Source organism: Hypanus sabinus, chromosome 1 (assembly GCF_030144855.1).
Source record: "Hypanus sabinus isolate sHypSab1 chromosome 1, sHypSab1.hap1, whole genome shotgun sequence".
NCBI lineage: Eukaryota > Metazoa > Chordata > Chondrichthyes > Myliobatiformes > Dasyatidae > Hypanus > Hypanus sabinus.
The window spans coordinates 168,352,687-168,369,011 of NC_082706.1; the positions used below are offsets into that span (position 1 = coordinate 168,352,687).

Below are 16,325 nucleotides of genomic sequence, written 5' to 3' on the forward strand. Positions count from 1 at the left end.
CTGCGGTTCAGCATTCAACACCATGCTTGCCTCCAGGCTCGTTGAGAAACTCAAGAGACCTCAGCCTTCACCCTGCATTGTGTAGCTGGACCCTGGACTTCTTGTCAGATTGCCAGAAGGCTGTAATTGCGGGCTTCCTCACCTCTGCCGCTCAGACCCCCAACACAGGAGCCCTTAAGGGCTGTGCCCTAAGCTCCCCCTATACTCCCTGTACACCCATGACTGTGTTGCCACCCACAGCTCCAAGCTGCTAATTAAATTTGCTGACTATACTACATTGATTGGACTTATCTCAAATAATAATGTGGTAGCCTACAGAGAAGAAGTCATCACCCTAACTCAGTGGTGTCAAGAAAGCAACCTCTCCTTCAATGTCGCATAAACAAAGGAGCAAGTTGTGGATTACAGAAGGAATGGAGACAGGCTCACCCCTATTGACATCAATGGATCTGGGTTTGAGAGGGTGAACATCTTTAAGTTCCTTGGTATAAACATCACCAAGGACCTCACATGGTCTGTACATACCAGTTGTGTGGTGAAAAAGGCACAATAGTGCCTCTTTCACCTCAAACGGTTGGAGAAGTTTGGCATGAGTCCCCATATCCTAAGGACTCAATTAACGAAACCCAAATTTCCCTCAGGATCAATAAAGTATGTCTGTCTGTCTGTCTGACTTTCTACAGGGGCACAATTGAGAGCATCCTGACTCGCTGCTTCACTGCCAGCAATGGGAACTGTGCTTCCCTCAATCGCAGGACTCTGCAGAGAGTGGTGCGGACAGCCCAGTGCATCTGCAGATGTGTATTTCCCATTATTTAGGACATTTACAAAGACAGGTATGTAGAAAAGGTCTGGAGGATCATTGGGGGCCCAAGTCACCCCAACCACTAACTGTTCCAGCTGCTACCATGTGGGAAATGGTACCACAGCATTAAAGCCAGAAGCAACAAGCTCCGGGACAGCTTCTTCCACCAGGCCATCAGACTGATTAGCTCATGCTGATACAATTGTATTTCTATGCTAGATTGACTGTGCTGGTGTACATACTATTTATTACAAATTACTATAAATTGCACATTGCATATTCAGATGGAGACATAAAGTAAAGATATTTACTCCTCATGTGTGTGAAGGATGTAAGGAATGAAGTCAATTCAATTCACGTCTTTTGCAACAGTCTGTGAGTTCTCTACAAATTTGTTCCCGCAAATCTCTCTGACTGTTGGGTAGTCTCTAATATAGTCTTATTAATGTGATTGTACCTTTCTTATTACTTAGTTCCACCCATAATGCCTCACTAGACGAATTCTTCAGTCTGTCCTGACTGAGCACTGTGTGATAACTTCCGTGACTAGTAACTCCACCTCCTCCTTTAATCCCTGCTGTTCTGTCGGAACTGAAACAATGAAACTCCAGAATATTGAGCTGGCAGTCCTGTCACACATGCAACCAAGTTTCATTAATGGCTATAATATCATAATTCCATGTGTCGATCCATACACTGAGCTCATCTGCTTTTCCTTCAATACCTCTTGCATTGAAATATATGCAGCTCAGGACATTAGACTCACCATGCTCAACCTTTTGATTCCTGACTTTGTCCGTGGTCTTAACATCTGTCTCCACAAACTCTCCACTATCCATTTTGGCACTCTGGTTCCCATCCTCCTGCACTCTAGTGTAAACAGTAACCCCCTACCCCCCACCCATGCAGCACTACCAAACCATCCTGCTGAGATATTCGTCCCCTTCCACTCAGGTGAAAACCATCTCTTCTGTACAGACCACACTTTCCCTAGAAGAGAGCCCAGTTGTCCAAAAATCTCCCACCTTTAGCAACTCCTTAGCCACATTTAACCTATATAATCTTCCTATTTCTGGCCTCAATAGCATGTGCTATGAGTAGCAATCCTGAGATCACAGTCCTGCCCTTTAACTTAGCACCTAATTCCCTGAACTTCCCTTTGCAGAAATTTATCACTCTTCCTACTTATATCATTGGTACCTACAGGGACCCCTGGATTTTTACCCTCCCACTAAAGATTACTGAGGACCGTGGCACCTGGGAGCCAACATACCATTTGGGAATCTCATTCTCTTCTGCTTAAGCTTTTTCCTGTTTTCCTAACAAATCCCCTATCACCTCAGCACAGGTCGCCTCTTCTCCTCCTTTTCTTCTGAGTCACTGAGTCAGGCACAATGCCAGAGACCCAACCACTGTGACTTTCCTCTACTGGGTCATCTCCCCCCCCCCCCACCCCAAACAGTATCCAAAGTGGTATACCTGTTGTTGAGGGAAAGACCTCAGGGGTACTTTACTCTTGCTGTATACCCCTTTTCCTTCCTGTCACCCATTTTCCTGCACCTTGGGTGTAACTACCTCTCTAAACATCCTCTCTATCACCCCCTCAGCCTCCCAAATGATCCAGAGTTCATCCAGTCCCTGCTCCAAGTGCTTAACATGGATTGTTTGAAGCTGTAGCTGGATGCACCTCTGTAGTTATCAGGAACACAGGAGGTCTCCCTGCCTTCCCTCATCCCACAAGAGGAGCATTCCACTATCCTGCCAAGGCATCTCTACTATTCCTAATTGAACAGCAATAGAGAAAAAACAATAAACTGTGGGGAAGAGAGAAGGAAACTCTACTGACAATTTCTTTTGCCTTCCCTCACTCAAGCCTCTCCTCGGTGAAGAGCTAAAGCCTCAAAAGCCCCACTTTAACTCTGACCACCTCAATGATGGCAGCTCTGAGAGTGGCCACTCCTCTAGCCCCTGCCTTACTTTAGTTTGTTCTTGTCAATCAATCCCAATGGCTGATTGGCTGCTGTGAGTCGCTGCCTTTTTGGCTCAGTTAGCAACCTGAGTGATCACAATGGCAGCAAATCATTTCACCGTGGATGCATTCCAGGTTGACATTAAAGACATTATCCACAAATTCCTTTTCACAATATGCATCATTGCCTCTGAAAAGTGACAGGGCACTACTTTCAAGGACACGTGAATTAATCTTCCTTTTCTATGGTAAAGGGAAACATATAGCACATTTACAAGAATTTGCAAATATTACGTACATTGAGCTCAGCATCGTAGGGGCAGAGTGAATTAGGTGACTAGTTATGCACAGTCAGCCAATGAAGAGTTTTAAAATATATTGCTAAGCATTCTCAGACCACAAGAAGTTTTATTACCTAAATTCAAGTGATTTGTGGCAAACGTCAAAAAAATTTAGATGAACAATGCAACACAGGAGCCTAAAAACACACATTCAACATTTAATGAACAGCTTCTTTCTCTTCATCATCAGATTTCTGAATGCACAATGAACCAACCCATGAACACAGGCTCACTATTTTCACTCTTGTTTTACACTACATATTTAATTATAATTTTTATTTTTATATATTTCTTATTGTAATATATATTATTTTAATGTATTACACTGTACAGCTGCCACAAAATATCAAATCTCACCACTTATGTCAGAGATATTAAAGCTGATTCTGATTCTGGCAGAGAATCCTGACATGACCTATTCATACCATACCGGTTAGAATTAACCAATAAGCCAGACATCATGTAAATTACATCCATTGCCTCTCCTTTGTCCACCCTGCTTGTTACTTCCTCAAAGAGCTCTAACAGATTTGTCAGACAAGATTCCCCTTTACAGAAGCCTTGCTGACTTTGACCTATTTTATCATTAGTCTCCAAGTACCTCAAAACCGCATGCTTAATAGTGGACTCCAACACTTTCCCAACCACTGAGGTTAGGCTAACCGGCTTATAATTTCCTTTCTTTTGCTTTCTTCCCTTCTTAAGGAATGGGATGACATTGCAATCTTCCAATCCTCTGGGACCATACAGAATCAAGGGATTCTTGAACGATCATGACCAATGCATTTGTTATCTCTTCAGCGACCTCTCTCAGGACTCTATAATGTAGTCCATCTGGCACAGGTGACTTATCCACCTTAAAACCTTTGAGTTTGCTAGCACATTTTCCTTTGTAATAGCAATGACATTCACTCCTGCTCCTGACACTCACAGACCTCTAGCACACTGCTAGCGTCTTCCACAGAGAAGACAGATGCAAAGTACCATTAAGTTCATCTGCCATTCTTTGTCCCTTATTACTACGTCATCAGCATAATTTTTCAGTGGTCCAATATCAACTCTCATCTCCCTTTTACTCATTATATAACTAAGAAAACTTGTGTTATACTGCTTTATGTTATTGGCTAGTTTGCCCTCATATCTCATCTTTTCCCTTCTCATAGCTTTCTTCGTTGTCTTTTGTTGGATTTTAAAAAGCTTCCCAATCATCCAACTTCCCATTCACTTTTCTTACCTTACGTGCCCTTTCCTTGGCTGTTATGCAGTCACTAACTTCCTTTGTCAGCCACAGTTGCCGACCCCTGCCATTTAAGAACTTCTTCCTCTGTGGGACATACATATCTGGCAACTTGTGAACTATTCCCAGAAACTTCAGCTACCTCTGCTCTGCTGTCATCCCTGCCAGTATCTTCCTCCAATCCAGCTGTGCAAGCTCCTCTCTCATGCCTCTGTAATTCCCTTTATTCCATTGCAAAACTGATACATGTGAGTTATGCTTCTCCCTCTCAAACTGCAGTATGAATTCAATCATATTATGATCACTGCCTCCTAAAGGTTCTTTTACGTTAAGCTCATTAATAAGATCTGGGTTGTTACACAACACCCAATCTAAGATAACTTTTCCCCGATTAGGGTCAAGCACAAGCTGCTTTAAGAAGCCATCTCATACACATTCAACAAATTCCCTCTCTTGCAATTCAACACCAACCTGATTTTCCCAATCCCATTGCACATTGAAGTTCCCATTACAATTGTGTCATTATCCTTATTATATGCCTTTTCCAGCTCCCTTTGCAATCTCAACCCCACATCTTGGCCACTATTTTGAGGCCTATATATGCTTCCTATAATGGGATGTTTACCCTTGCAATTTCTTAACTCCACCCACAAAGATTCAACATTCTCTGACCCTATGTCACCTCTTTCTAAAGATGGAATTCCATCTTTTACCAACAGAGCTACACCACCAACTACACCTTCCTGCCTGGCCTTATGATACAAAATATATCCTTTGATGTTAAGCTCCCAACTATGGCCCTCTTTCAGCCCATGACTCAGTGATATCCACAACGTCATACCATCCAGTCTCTAATTGCACCGAGTTCATTCATCTTATTCCAAATGCTAAATGCATTTAAATACAGCACATTCAGTCCTGCCTTCCTCACAGATTTGAATTTTTTTCTCTGTAGTATAATTTAACTCTTTTCTCTGGCTGCATTGGCTTGTTCTTCCTTACGTTCATGTTACATCCATCATGTACTTGTAAAACTGCTGGCTCATCCTCAGTTCTATCACACTGGTTCCCATCCCTTGTCATATTAGTTTAAACCGCTACCAACAGCTCTAGTAAACCTGCCCACAAGAATATTGTCCCCCTCAGATTTAAGTGCAACCCACCCCTTTTGTACAGGCCCCACCTGCCCAGAAGAGGTCCCAATTGTCTAGAAATCTGAATCTCCGGCCCCTGCTCCAAATCTTCAGCCTCGCATTTATCTGGCATCTCATTCTATTCCTATCCTCACTGTCATGTGGCAAAGGCAGCACTCTTGAGACGACTACCTTTGAGGTCCTCCTTCTCAGCTTCCTTCCTAACTCCCTATGTTCTTTTTTGAGGACCTCCTCCCTTTTTCTTCCCGTGTCATTGGTACCAATATATACCACGACTTCTGGCTGCTCACCCTTCCTTTTCCGGATATTGTGGATGCATCCAGAAACACCTCAGCCAGTGCCATCATCTATTTCATTTGTCTCTAGTAAGAGCACCGTGCATAGCAGCAGAATGCATTTATAATAATTAATTAAATATTTTCAAAAGAACCGCATATGGTACTGCATATGCTGAAGCAAATATTCTGCTGCTGGCTCCACTCTATGACTTTGATCTACAGATGTCCTCACATTTCATTGTATTTTCCCTTGCAGGTCACAATCAGAAGGAATACCACTTTTAAATGACACAATAGGGATCTTCTCTTCTTCACTCTACAAATGGCTTCCATAAAAACCAGATTGCCATCTTCTGTTCTCTGCCATAGATTTCACCAACCTTTTCCAGATTTTGGAAACTAACTTGATCCTCCATCAAGCGGAAAAAAGCAATTTCTTTTTCAAAAATTCACTTATATCAAAATCGCATTCATAACGTTGCACTCAGTGCACTGTGGCAACAAACAGATCTAGTGATTGTAGCGACTGAATTGATGAGAGTTGTGCAGTTATGGTCCAAGTACAGAGGGAGAGATACTGAAGCAGATGAACAGTTCATTGCAGAATTAAAAGAAAAACAATAAGCCCCATGCCAACAAGACTATTAATTAAAACTCTCAAACTGAAAGCTAATGCTGACATATGGTTCGGAAGCAGTAACTTAACACTAAATAAATACTGGTCCTTTAAATTGTCAATCTAGATTGCAGTCTTCTTTCCTGGAACAAGGACAAAAGAGGGAGCATTAATGTTGCTGTGCTATTGAATAAGACTCAGCAAGACTGAAACAAGAGGAAGGGAGTTAAATACCAGGACAATGAAACACTTATTGGCTGGAACGTGCGAGCACAATTAACGACACTGTTTAACAGCCCATTTGCAAGGACATCCAGACCCCACAACAGAGTTGAATGGACCATATGCAGATGTAAGTAAACTTTATTCAGCATGACAAACAAACCGTTCTTTTGGTTGTGCGCTCTTAGGACTATAGAACTATAGTTGTGTTTTGTACTTTTTAAACACAAAGAAAACAATAAATGATTAAATAATATTTTGATGGCTATATATTCAACATTATGGGTGTGAATAGATAACATTGCAGGATTACAGAATTACAATGAGAACACACCTCAACTGACAAAACCACGTTGAATATGCACATCAGTCGCTGGTCCAAAGGATTCTGAGTACAAAACATTAGATGCCCGAACTATGCTTTATTGGTTACTTTCTTCAATGAGAGGTTCCTGGATACATCAACAGCCAGAACATAAATTGACCTGTCCTGAACTAAGTAGCAGAGATATGTCTTTAATGATATGTTAATAGAAGAGATGGCTATTTAGTTCCTTCCTTGATCTCATCAGGGGGATTTAAGTGAGGGCTGAGAAAACAAATGTTGAGTATTTGTCTTCCCCTGCCCCACACTGAATGGTTCTCAATGGATGTTGCACTATGAAAAGTTTTTTTTAAAAACTTTCCTCATTGCATTAGCTGGCCATCAACCTTATCCCATAGTTCCTAAAAATATCTTATGTAAAATTCAAAGTAACTTTATTATCAAAGTACATACAGTATATGACACCATACAACCCTGAGATTCATTTTCTTGTCAGTATACTCAATAAACCCATAATAGAATAATAACTTTAATAGAATCAATGAAAAACCACACCAACCTGGGCGTTCAACCAGTGTGCAAAAGACAACTAACTGTGCAAATGCAAAATGAAAGAAATAATAATAACTAAGCAATAAATATCAAGAATATGAGATGAAAAGTCCTTGAAAGTGAGTCCATAAATTGTGGCAACATTTCAATGATTGGTCAAGTGAACTTGAGTTGGATACTGCATACATACTGCTTTGGTTCAAGAGGGGTAAAAACTGTTCCTGAACCTGAGTCCTGAGGCACCTGCATCTTCTTCCTGATGGTAACAGTGAGAAGACCACATGACCTCGGTGGTTGGGATCCCTGATGGTGGATTCTACTGTACTATGACCAAGTTTCACGTAGATGTGCTTAATGGTAGGGAGGGCTTTACCCGTGATGGATTGGGCTATATCCACTACTTTTTGTAGGGTTTTCCATTCAAGGGCATTGGTCTTTCTATAGCAAGCAGTGAAGCATCCAGTCAATATCCTCTCCATTACAGATTTATAAAAGTTTTTCAAAGTTTTAGATGTCATGTTAAATCTTTGCAAACTTCTAAGGAAGTAGAGGTACTTCATAATTGTACTTATATGCTGGACCCAGTACAAGTCCTCCAAAATAATCACAGCAAGGAATTGAAAGTTACTGGTCCTGTCCATGAGACTGGGTCATGGAGCTTCAGTTTCCTCAGCTTGGTCAATGGTCAACTTCTTGGTCTTTTCACATTGAGTAAGAGGTTGTTGTTATGGCACCACTCCACCAGATTTTCAGTCACCTTCCTATATGCTGATTCATCACCACTTTTGAGTCTTGGGTTCAAAGATTCATTTGTTATTAAAGTATGTATGCAGTATCCAACTCTGAGATTTGTCTTCTCCAGATAGCCACAAAACAAACAAAACCACAAAATGTGCAAAACAAAACAACACTGTTGGCCTACAGTGTTAGCCTGACTAGGGTTTGAAACATGTCATGTATATCAATTCCTAACAGTGATGCTGATGATGAAGAAGAATGTGGAAATTTTGTGCGTTCTTTTAAGAAATATGTGGTATGGCCTATTCACACATTGCAAACTGCAGGCTAGATACCACACACATTGTTAAGGCCCTCTCTATGGTTTGATTACCAAAGATCCAGTTCTATGTATAGTACTCACATTTGCCTTCACAAATATGTTAATATCATAAATTCATTTAATAAAAAAGAACAGGGGTAAAAGAAGTATTTTTAAACAACATTGTAGGGAAGCACACAGGTACCTTCTCTGATGCTGATCGAAGTTTATTGCCATTGCTTATGTATTGTATAAAATTATTCATACAATCTATTTTGTGCAGTTTTAGTCACCTACTTACAGGAAAGATGTAAACAAGGTTGGTACGAGTAGGCAGTTTAAATGGTTTCAGCATGGACTAGGTGGAACAAAGGGCTTAACTGTGCTGTAATTCTTTATGACTCTAGCAACAATGTTGTTATTGCTCACTCATTTAGTAAAAATATCAACAATCGCATCATACAAAGGATTACATTTATCCTCCAAATATCTCTCCCAGTCATGACATGGGAAATGTTAAAGTTGGTAAATTTTCATTTTCTAACAACAAAATGATTATCGTCACATGCACCAAAGGACAGTAAAAATGATTGTTCAAGCCATCCATCCATATTATTTCATTACATCAGCACTTTGAGGTACTACAAGTGAAAACAGCAACGAAGTGCAGAATAAAGCATTACCATTACAGAGAAAGGGCAGTACAGGCAGCTGCAAGGCCAGTAAAAGTTAGGTTGTAAGGTCAAGAATCCATCTTATCATACTGGAGACTATTCTGTATTCTTATGGCAGTGGCAAAAAAAGCTATCCTTGAGCCAAATAGTACACACTTTCAGATTTTTGTATCTTCTGTCTGATTATAGGGAGCAAAAGGAGAATTCCCATGGTAAGTTGGGCTTTACCATGGCCGGAAGAAGTGTAGACAGAGTCTATGGAGGAAGACTGGTGCCTGTGCTGTGCTGTGTTTCCTCTATAACTCTGCAGTGTCTTGTGGTCATAGCCAGTTGCCATAACGAGTTTGGATGTTTACTATAGCACACCCATAAAAATTATTGAGGGTCAAAGGGAAGATGCCATATTTCTTTAGCTTTCTGAAGAAGTAAAAGCACTGGTGAGATATTTTTGGCAGTGGCATCTACATGATTGGTCCAGGTCAGGCCATTGGTGATGTTCACTTCTAGTAACTCAAAGCTTTCAACCCTCTGAAGTCATGACTAGTTCTTCTGTTTTACTGATTTGGAGGGAAATGTGCCATATCACTAAGCTGTCTACCTCCTTCCTGTTCTCCAACTCAGCATTATTTGAAGTTCAATTCACTACTGTGGTATCATTTGCAAGTTCATAGATTGATTTAGAGCAGAATCTGGCCATGCAGTCTGTGAGTGTCTAGAGAGTGGAGTCATGGGCTGAAGATGCAGGCTTGTGGGGCACCAGTGTTGAGCATAACTGTGGTGGAGGTGTTGTTGCCTCTCCCTCCATGTTAAAATTTGTTCATAGCGTATGGACTCAATACAAAAACATTAATATTTTTGGCAACAATTTCAATAAGACCATTGTTAAAGTAATATAAACAACCATCTGTAATATACAATGAACACAGTATTATTAAGATCAAAAAACAAACTAGAGTTCTATATATATATAAAAAATTTGAAAACCTTTTTTCAGAGATGCCCTCTTAGGGCTATGCCTCTGGCAAGTACAGTAACCAGACAGTATGAGTTAATCTTCAAGGAGAAAACTGATGAATAGAACTTTGTTACTTAAAAATACTTTATTCTCTGCTCCTGCTCCAATAATGAAAATTTTAAAGGCAAATCTGTTTTAAGATAACTTACCAAATCCTGTCTTCTTCATTTCATTTCATGAACTTCCAGACATCCATCAGGCTCAGTTTTAAATGAAATAAAATGACTAAGGTTCCACTGCTACCTGAAGTAAAGAATTTCAAAGCCTCATCATTCATCCATGGAAAAAACCTCTGGAATTTTTTTTTCATTTACTATTATGTATACAACTCTGAAATTCTTCTTCTCCAGCTAGCCATGAAACCAAGAAAGTAAAGAAGGCAGCCTGATCATCAAACCCACACCCTCTCAAATCCCCCCTTCCCACACAAAAAAAACAAAAACAGAACAGGCATATCGACCCCCAAATTCTCTTCCCTCCCCACACAAAGAACGAGAAAGATCAGGTGAAATCACAGAATATAAAAAAACTGTAAGTGAAAAATGTCTATAGACCAAATCCAAAGCACAGAAAACCTGGGTAGCCTTCTCTGAGCACAACAGCAGCCTCTCCTCACTTGAATAGCAGAGCAATTCCCCAGTGACCAAACGGCAGTCTCTCCTCTCCGGCAGCAGAGCGATTCCCCGGTGACCAAACGGCAGTCTCTCCTCTCCAGGAGCAGAGCGATTCCCCAGTGATCAAACAGCAGTCTCTCCTCTCTCCAGGAGCAGAGCAATCAAAAGGCAGGTAGCCAGCACTCCCCTTCTGCATTCACCTTGATGTAAAGTGCTTAGCAAAAGTTACAGAAGTGGGTTGGGGAGGAAAGAACAGCATTTCAGCCAATTAATGGACTTCAAGTATATTGTTTGATAGAGATGAAGATCAAATAGTCATCTTCTTTTCATCAATATCTTGGGATTGAGGATGACTTGCTTCCATTCTGGTTTCATGTGTTCTCAGGTGATGTGAGGCTAAGATGGAGACTGCAGACTCTTCCATAGATGGATCAGGAGGTGAGTGACTGGCTCGGGTGGGTAGGTCTCTGAGATGGGCTGCTGTTTCTGTCATTTATGCAGAGCTTCTGTATGTTTCTCAATTCACTGCCCTAACCATTTCAGCCCCATGGCAAACACTGTTCCACTTTCATCCATCATGGGTAGAGGCTCTGTGAGTCACTGCGTTTCTTCAAGGAAGATTTGTGCACATCCTTGAATCATCTACTCTCCCTGCCTGCTTACTCTCTTCAAGGTTGTCCTGAATCTTTCTTTCCGTCACATGAAAGAAAAGTGTGCCGGCTTCAGCAATGTGGTAATATACGTGCTTTCAACATTTCTTGCCTAAGGTAGCTGATTGAGAGTGCCTAGCACCTCAGTTCTGGGGAACTTGGGCAGGGAGAGGTGGCTTATCCTTCCAGTCAATTTAGAGCATTTTGGGGATTCAGCATAGGTGATACTTTTCCAGTATCTTGAGATGTCTGCAGATTTTGAAAGCATATAGGGCCACAGGGAACACAGCTGTCCAGCGGAGCATATGTGTTTGTGCAAGTCTTAGCAGTTCCCAAATGAATACTAGGAGGAAAATTACTGGATATGTAACTTGTAAGAACAAGCTGTAGAAGTAAATGGCATGTATTGCAAAACTGTTTGCATACACGCTGGGTTAAATAGCTTCCCTTTGGTACAAATAATGTGGCAAAACCCAGAAAGTCACTGGGGTAATATACATGGAAAAGTGGGATAGTTTTTGCAAAGCATCTTCACTGGCTCAGTCACACGGCTCCGAGATGCTAGGGAGAATTTTGTGGTGCATTTCAACTGTCAATCCAAAGCAAGACCTAACAATTTGCTCAGAGCAGAGAGCAGATGCAGAGGAAACATTTGTCGGCAATAAAGTAAGAAAGAGGCGCATGAGTTTTGCAAGTGGCTTGTAGAGGGGGAAAGATAAAGGTAAAGGAAAGAAAATTCTCTGACTGTTCTTGTTAGCAACAGAGGGGGTTCAATACGTTTGACTAGATGCAGTCTCAATAGTAGCATTCAACATCAGCTTACATGTGGTTGAGTGTCATTGAAGGGGCAACTTTGTGGGTGTAAATGAAGATGAATATCTAAAGCACAGAACCAATAAAGTCAGTTTTTTTTAATATTTTGCACTAAACGCATCTAAGTCTAAGATCTAAAATGGAACAACTCTATCTTTGGAGAGTAAAACATCTAGGTAGTTGTCAACGTGTTATAGACCTCAAATATTTATAAATATTTATGATGTAAATAGCTAAAATGCAATCACTTCATGTAGCAGATTAAGCCTAAAAATATCTTTAATGTCACTGAAACAAATCAGCTGAACTGGTTGTGAGCTGCACAAAAACCATTTCCATTGCGAATCGGGTTTGCTGTTTCTTCAGCAGAACTTGAACAAGCCCAAAGGCATGTTGCAAGTAAACTTCAAAAGGCAAATTGACTAAGTTCCACATGCAAAGTAATTAGTTCAGCCTGAAGTTGCAGGATTCAAATTATACCTTAGGAAAGGAAATTATCAGAAAGAGAGGAAAATAAGTTGTTGTTTGTTAAGAGAATGTGGGGTGAAGATGATACCCAAAGATCTGAGGAGGGAAACATTAATGATAATGCTAAGCATGTGGCATACTGTGACTGAACATAGCCACAAGTTACGCTCAGAGAGAAAGAGAGAGTGGAGTACTGTTGCAACAACAACACACTCAAAATTCTGGTAGAACACAGCAGGCTAAGCAGTATCTATAGGGAGAAGCCATGTTGACGTTTCGGGCCGAAACCCTTCGTCAGGACTAACCGAAAGGAAAGATAGTAAGAGATTTGAAAGTAGAGGGGGGAGGGAGAAATGCGAAATGATAGGAGAAGACCGGAGGGGGTGGGATGAAGCTAAGAGCTGGAAAGGTGATTGGTGAAAGTGATACAGAGCTGGAGAAAGGAAAGGATCATGGGACGGGAGGCCTCAGGAGAAAGAAGGGGGTGGGGGGAAGCCAGAGGGAGATGGAGAACAGGCAAACAACTAAATATGTCAGGGATGGGGTAAGAAGGGGAGGAGGGGCATTAATGGAAGTTAGAGAAGTCAATGTTCATGCCATCAGGTTGGAGGCTACCCAGCCGGTATATAAGGTGTTGTTCCTCCAACCTGAGTTTGGATTCATTTTGACAATAGAGGAGGCCATGGATAGACATATCAGAATGGGAATGGGACGAGGAATTAAAATGTGTGGCCACTGGGAGATCCTGCTTTTTCTGGCGGACCGAGCGTAGGTGTTCCACGAAACGGTCTCCCAGTCTGCGTCGGTCTCACCAATATATAAAAGGCCACATCGGGAGCACCGGACGCAGTATACCACACCAGCTGACTCACAGGTGAAGTGTCGCCTCACCTGGAAGGACTGTCTGGGGCCCTGAATGGTGGTGAGGGAGGAAGTGTAGGGGCAGGTGTAGCACTTGTTCCATTTACAAGGATAAGCGCCAGGAGGGAGATCAGTGGGAAGGGATGGGGGGGACGAGTGGACAAGGGAGTTGCGTAGAGAGCGATCCCTGCGAAAAGCAGAAAGGGGGGGGAGGGAAAAATGTGTTTGGTAGTGGGATCCCGTTGGAGGTGGCGGAAGTTACGGAGAATTATATGTTGGACCTGGAGGCTGGTGGGGTGGTAGGTAAGGACAAGGGGAACCCTATCCTGAGTGGTGTGGCGGGTGGATGGGGTAAGGGCAGATGTGCGAGAAATGTGAGAGATGCATTTGAGAGCAGAGTTGGTGGTGGACGAAGGGAAGCCCCTTTGTTGAAAAAGGGAAGACATCTCCTTTGTCCTGGAATGAAAAGCCTCATCCTGAGAGCAGATGCGGTGGAGACAGAGGAATTGTGAGAAGGGAATAGCCTTTTTGCAAGAGACAGGGTGGGAAGAGGAATAGTCCAAGTAGCTGTGAGAGTCTGTAGGCTTATAGTAGATATCAGTAGATAGGCCGTCTCCAGAGATGGTTGTGTGTTGCAGTGTGTGTAGGTATATGCATCCCTGTGTACATGACCTGGTTGCTTAAATTGTTTACAATATAGTCAAAGAAATAATGCAGCACGCTAACCGGCACTTCAGCCCATCTAGTCCAGCCAAACCACTTAAATTTCTTACTCCCATCAAACTGCCAGGCATAGTTCAAGTGCCACCAATAAACTTGCTGATGATCCAACCATTGCTGGCAGAATCTCAGATGGTGATGAGTGGGCGTACAGGAGTGAGACATACTAACTAGTTGAATGGAGTCACAAAAACAACCTTGCACTCAACGTCAGTAAGACCAAAGACCTGATTGTGGACTTCAGAAAGGGTAAGATGATGGAAGACACATGAGTCATCATAGAGGGATCAGAAGTGAAGAGAGAGAGAGCAATTTTAAGTACCTGGATGCCAATATTTCTGAGGATCTAACCTGGTCCCAACACATTCATGCAGCTATAAAGAAAGCAAGATAGCAGCTATATTTCATCAAGAGTTTGAGGAGATTTGTTTTGTACCTAAAATGCTGAAAAGCTTTTACAGATGTACCGTAGAGAGAATTTTGATGGCCCTATCGCTGTCTGATATGAGGGGGAGGGGGTGTGGGAGTGGCTACTGCACAGGATCATAGCAAGCTGCAGAGAGTTGTAAAATTAGACAGCTCCATCATGGATCCTAGCCTCCATAGCATCCAAAACATCTTCAAGGAGTGGTGCCTCAGAAAAGTAGCTTCCAACATCAAGGACCCCCCACCACCCAGGGAATACCCTTTTCTCACTGTTACCATCAGGTAGGAGGTACAGAAGCCTGAAGGCACACACTCAGCGATTCAGGAACAGCTTCTTCCCCTCTGCCACCTGATTTCTAAATGGACATTGAACCCATGAACGTTACCTCTCTACTTCTTATTTCTGTTTTTTTTTTGCATGACTTACCTTAAATTAACTATTTCACATACATATATAGACAATGTACTGTAATTCATTTTTTTGTTTCTTCATTATGTTTTGCATTGCTGCTGCAAAGTTAACAAGTTTTATGACATATGCTAGTAATAGTAACCTGATTCTGATTTGGATGTGCATTGTAGTCTGTTTCTGAAGTCCAGCTCCATTGAAGAGTTTGGGTTACATCTATAAACTGCTTTTAAATATCCTTCTTTTGTACCCTTCATTAAGTAGAGGTACTCCTCTGTAAGTAGACTGGTTTAATTTACTGCCCCATGCATTACAACATGACCATACCCCAATGAGCTCCTTTTAGAGATCGAGCAGATGAAACTCAGAATTTAATCCTGAGAAGTGCCAAGAAATGCATTTTGGGAAGTCAGATAGGGGTAAGACATAAATAGTGGTTTCGAAGGACACCAAAGAATGTTGAACAGAAAGGCTTGTGGTTCAATTTCCTAATTCCCTGGAAGTGGTTACACAGAGTTACGATTATGAAGGTGCTATATACTTCTGGGGCGCCTAGGCGCAACTTGACTAGCAGCAGTACTCTCAATGGATACAATTAAAAATACCCATTTCAGCCTGATACAGCTAAAAAGCACAACTACTCCCAAGGTCAGTACAATCAACAAAGATGTTTTAATTTGTTTAGACAAGCTATCACTGCTTGAAACTGATGGAAACAACAGCGATTGTGGTCATAAGTGCCCACGGAGGAGGACACCTCAGAGGAAGCTTAGGAATCAATCGGGTTACAAGTGCGTTTAAAGAAATTGGGTTTTAATCTCCCTATACTGACTATCTTGCTGGCGAACATGAAGTTTCTGGTGAATAAAATCGATGATCTCAGAGCTAGGGTGCTGAATCAGAGAGTCATTAGGACTGTGTGTGTCCTTTGTTTCATGGAATCCTGGTTAACCCCTTCTGTACTGAATGCAGCGATCCAGATCAATGCGTTTACTACACACCGTCAGGATAGATCTGTAGACTCTCTCAAAAGCAGAGGTGGAGGAGTATACCTCATGATCAACTCTTCTTGGTGCACAAATATATCAGTGCTGTCCCAATCCTGCTCACCAGACCTGGAATATCTAACAGTTAAGT

The 16,325-nt window shown here is 41.8% G+C and overlaps 1 protein-coding gene across 6 annotated transcripts in view; it reads right to left on the reverse strand.

Moving 5' to 3' along the window:
• alkal1 (ALK and LTK ligand 1) overlaps positions 1-16,325 on the reverse strand; it is an 85,873-nt gene that overhangs the window by 67,119 nt on the left and 2,429 nt on the right. Inside the window, exon 3 of one of the 6 annotated variants that reach the window (XM_059980884.1) lies at positions 10,377-10,470. The exons of the other annotated variants lie outside the window; for them this stretch is intronic. Coding sequence (XP_059836867.1) covers positions 10,377-10,395 — 19 coding nt within the window. The 5' untranslated portion in view covers positions 10,396-10,470. The remainder of the gene's footprint in view (positions 1-10,376; positions 10,471-16,325) is intronic. 6 annotated transcript variants of the gene reach the window in all.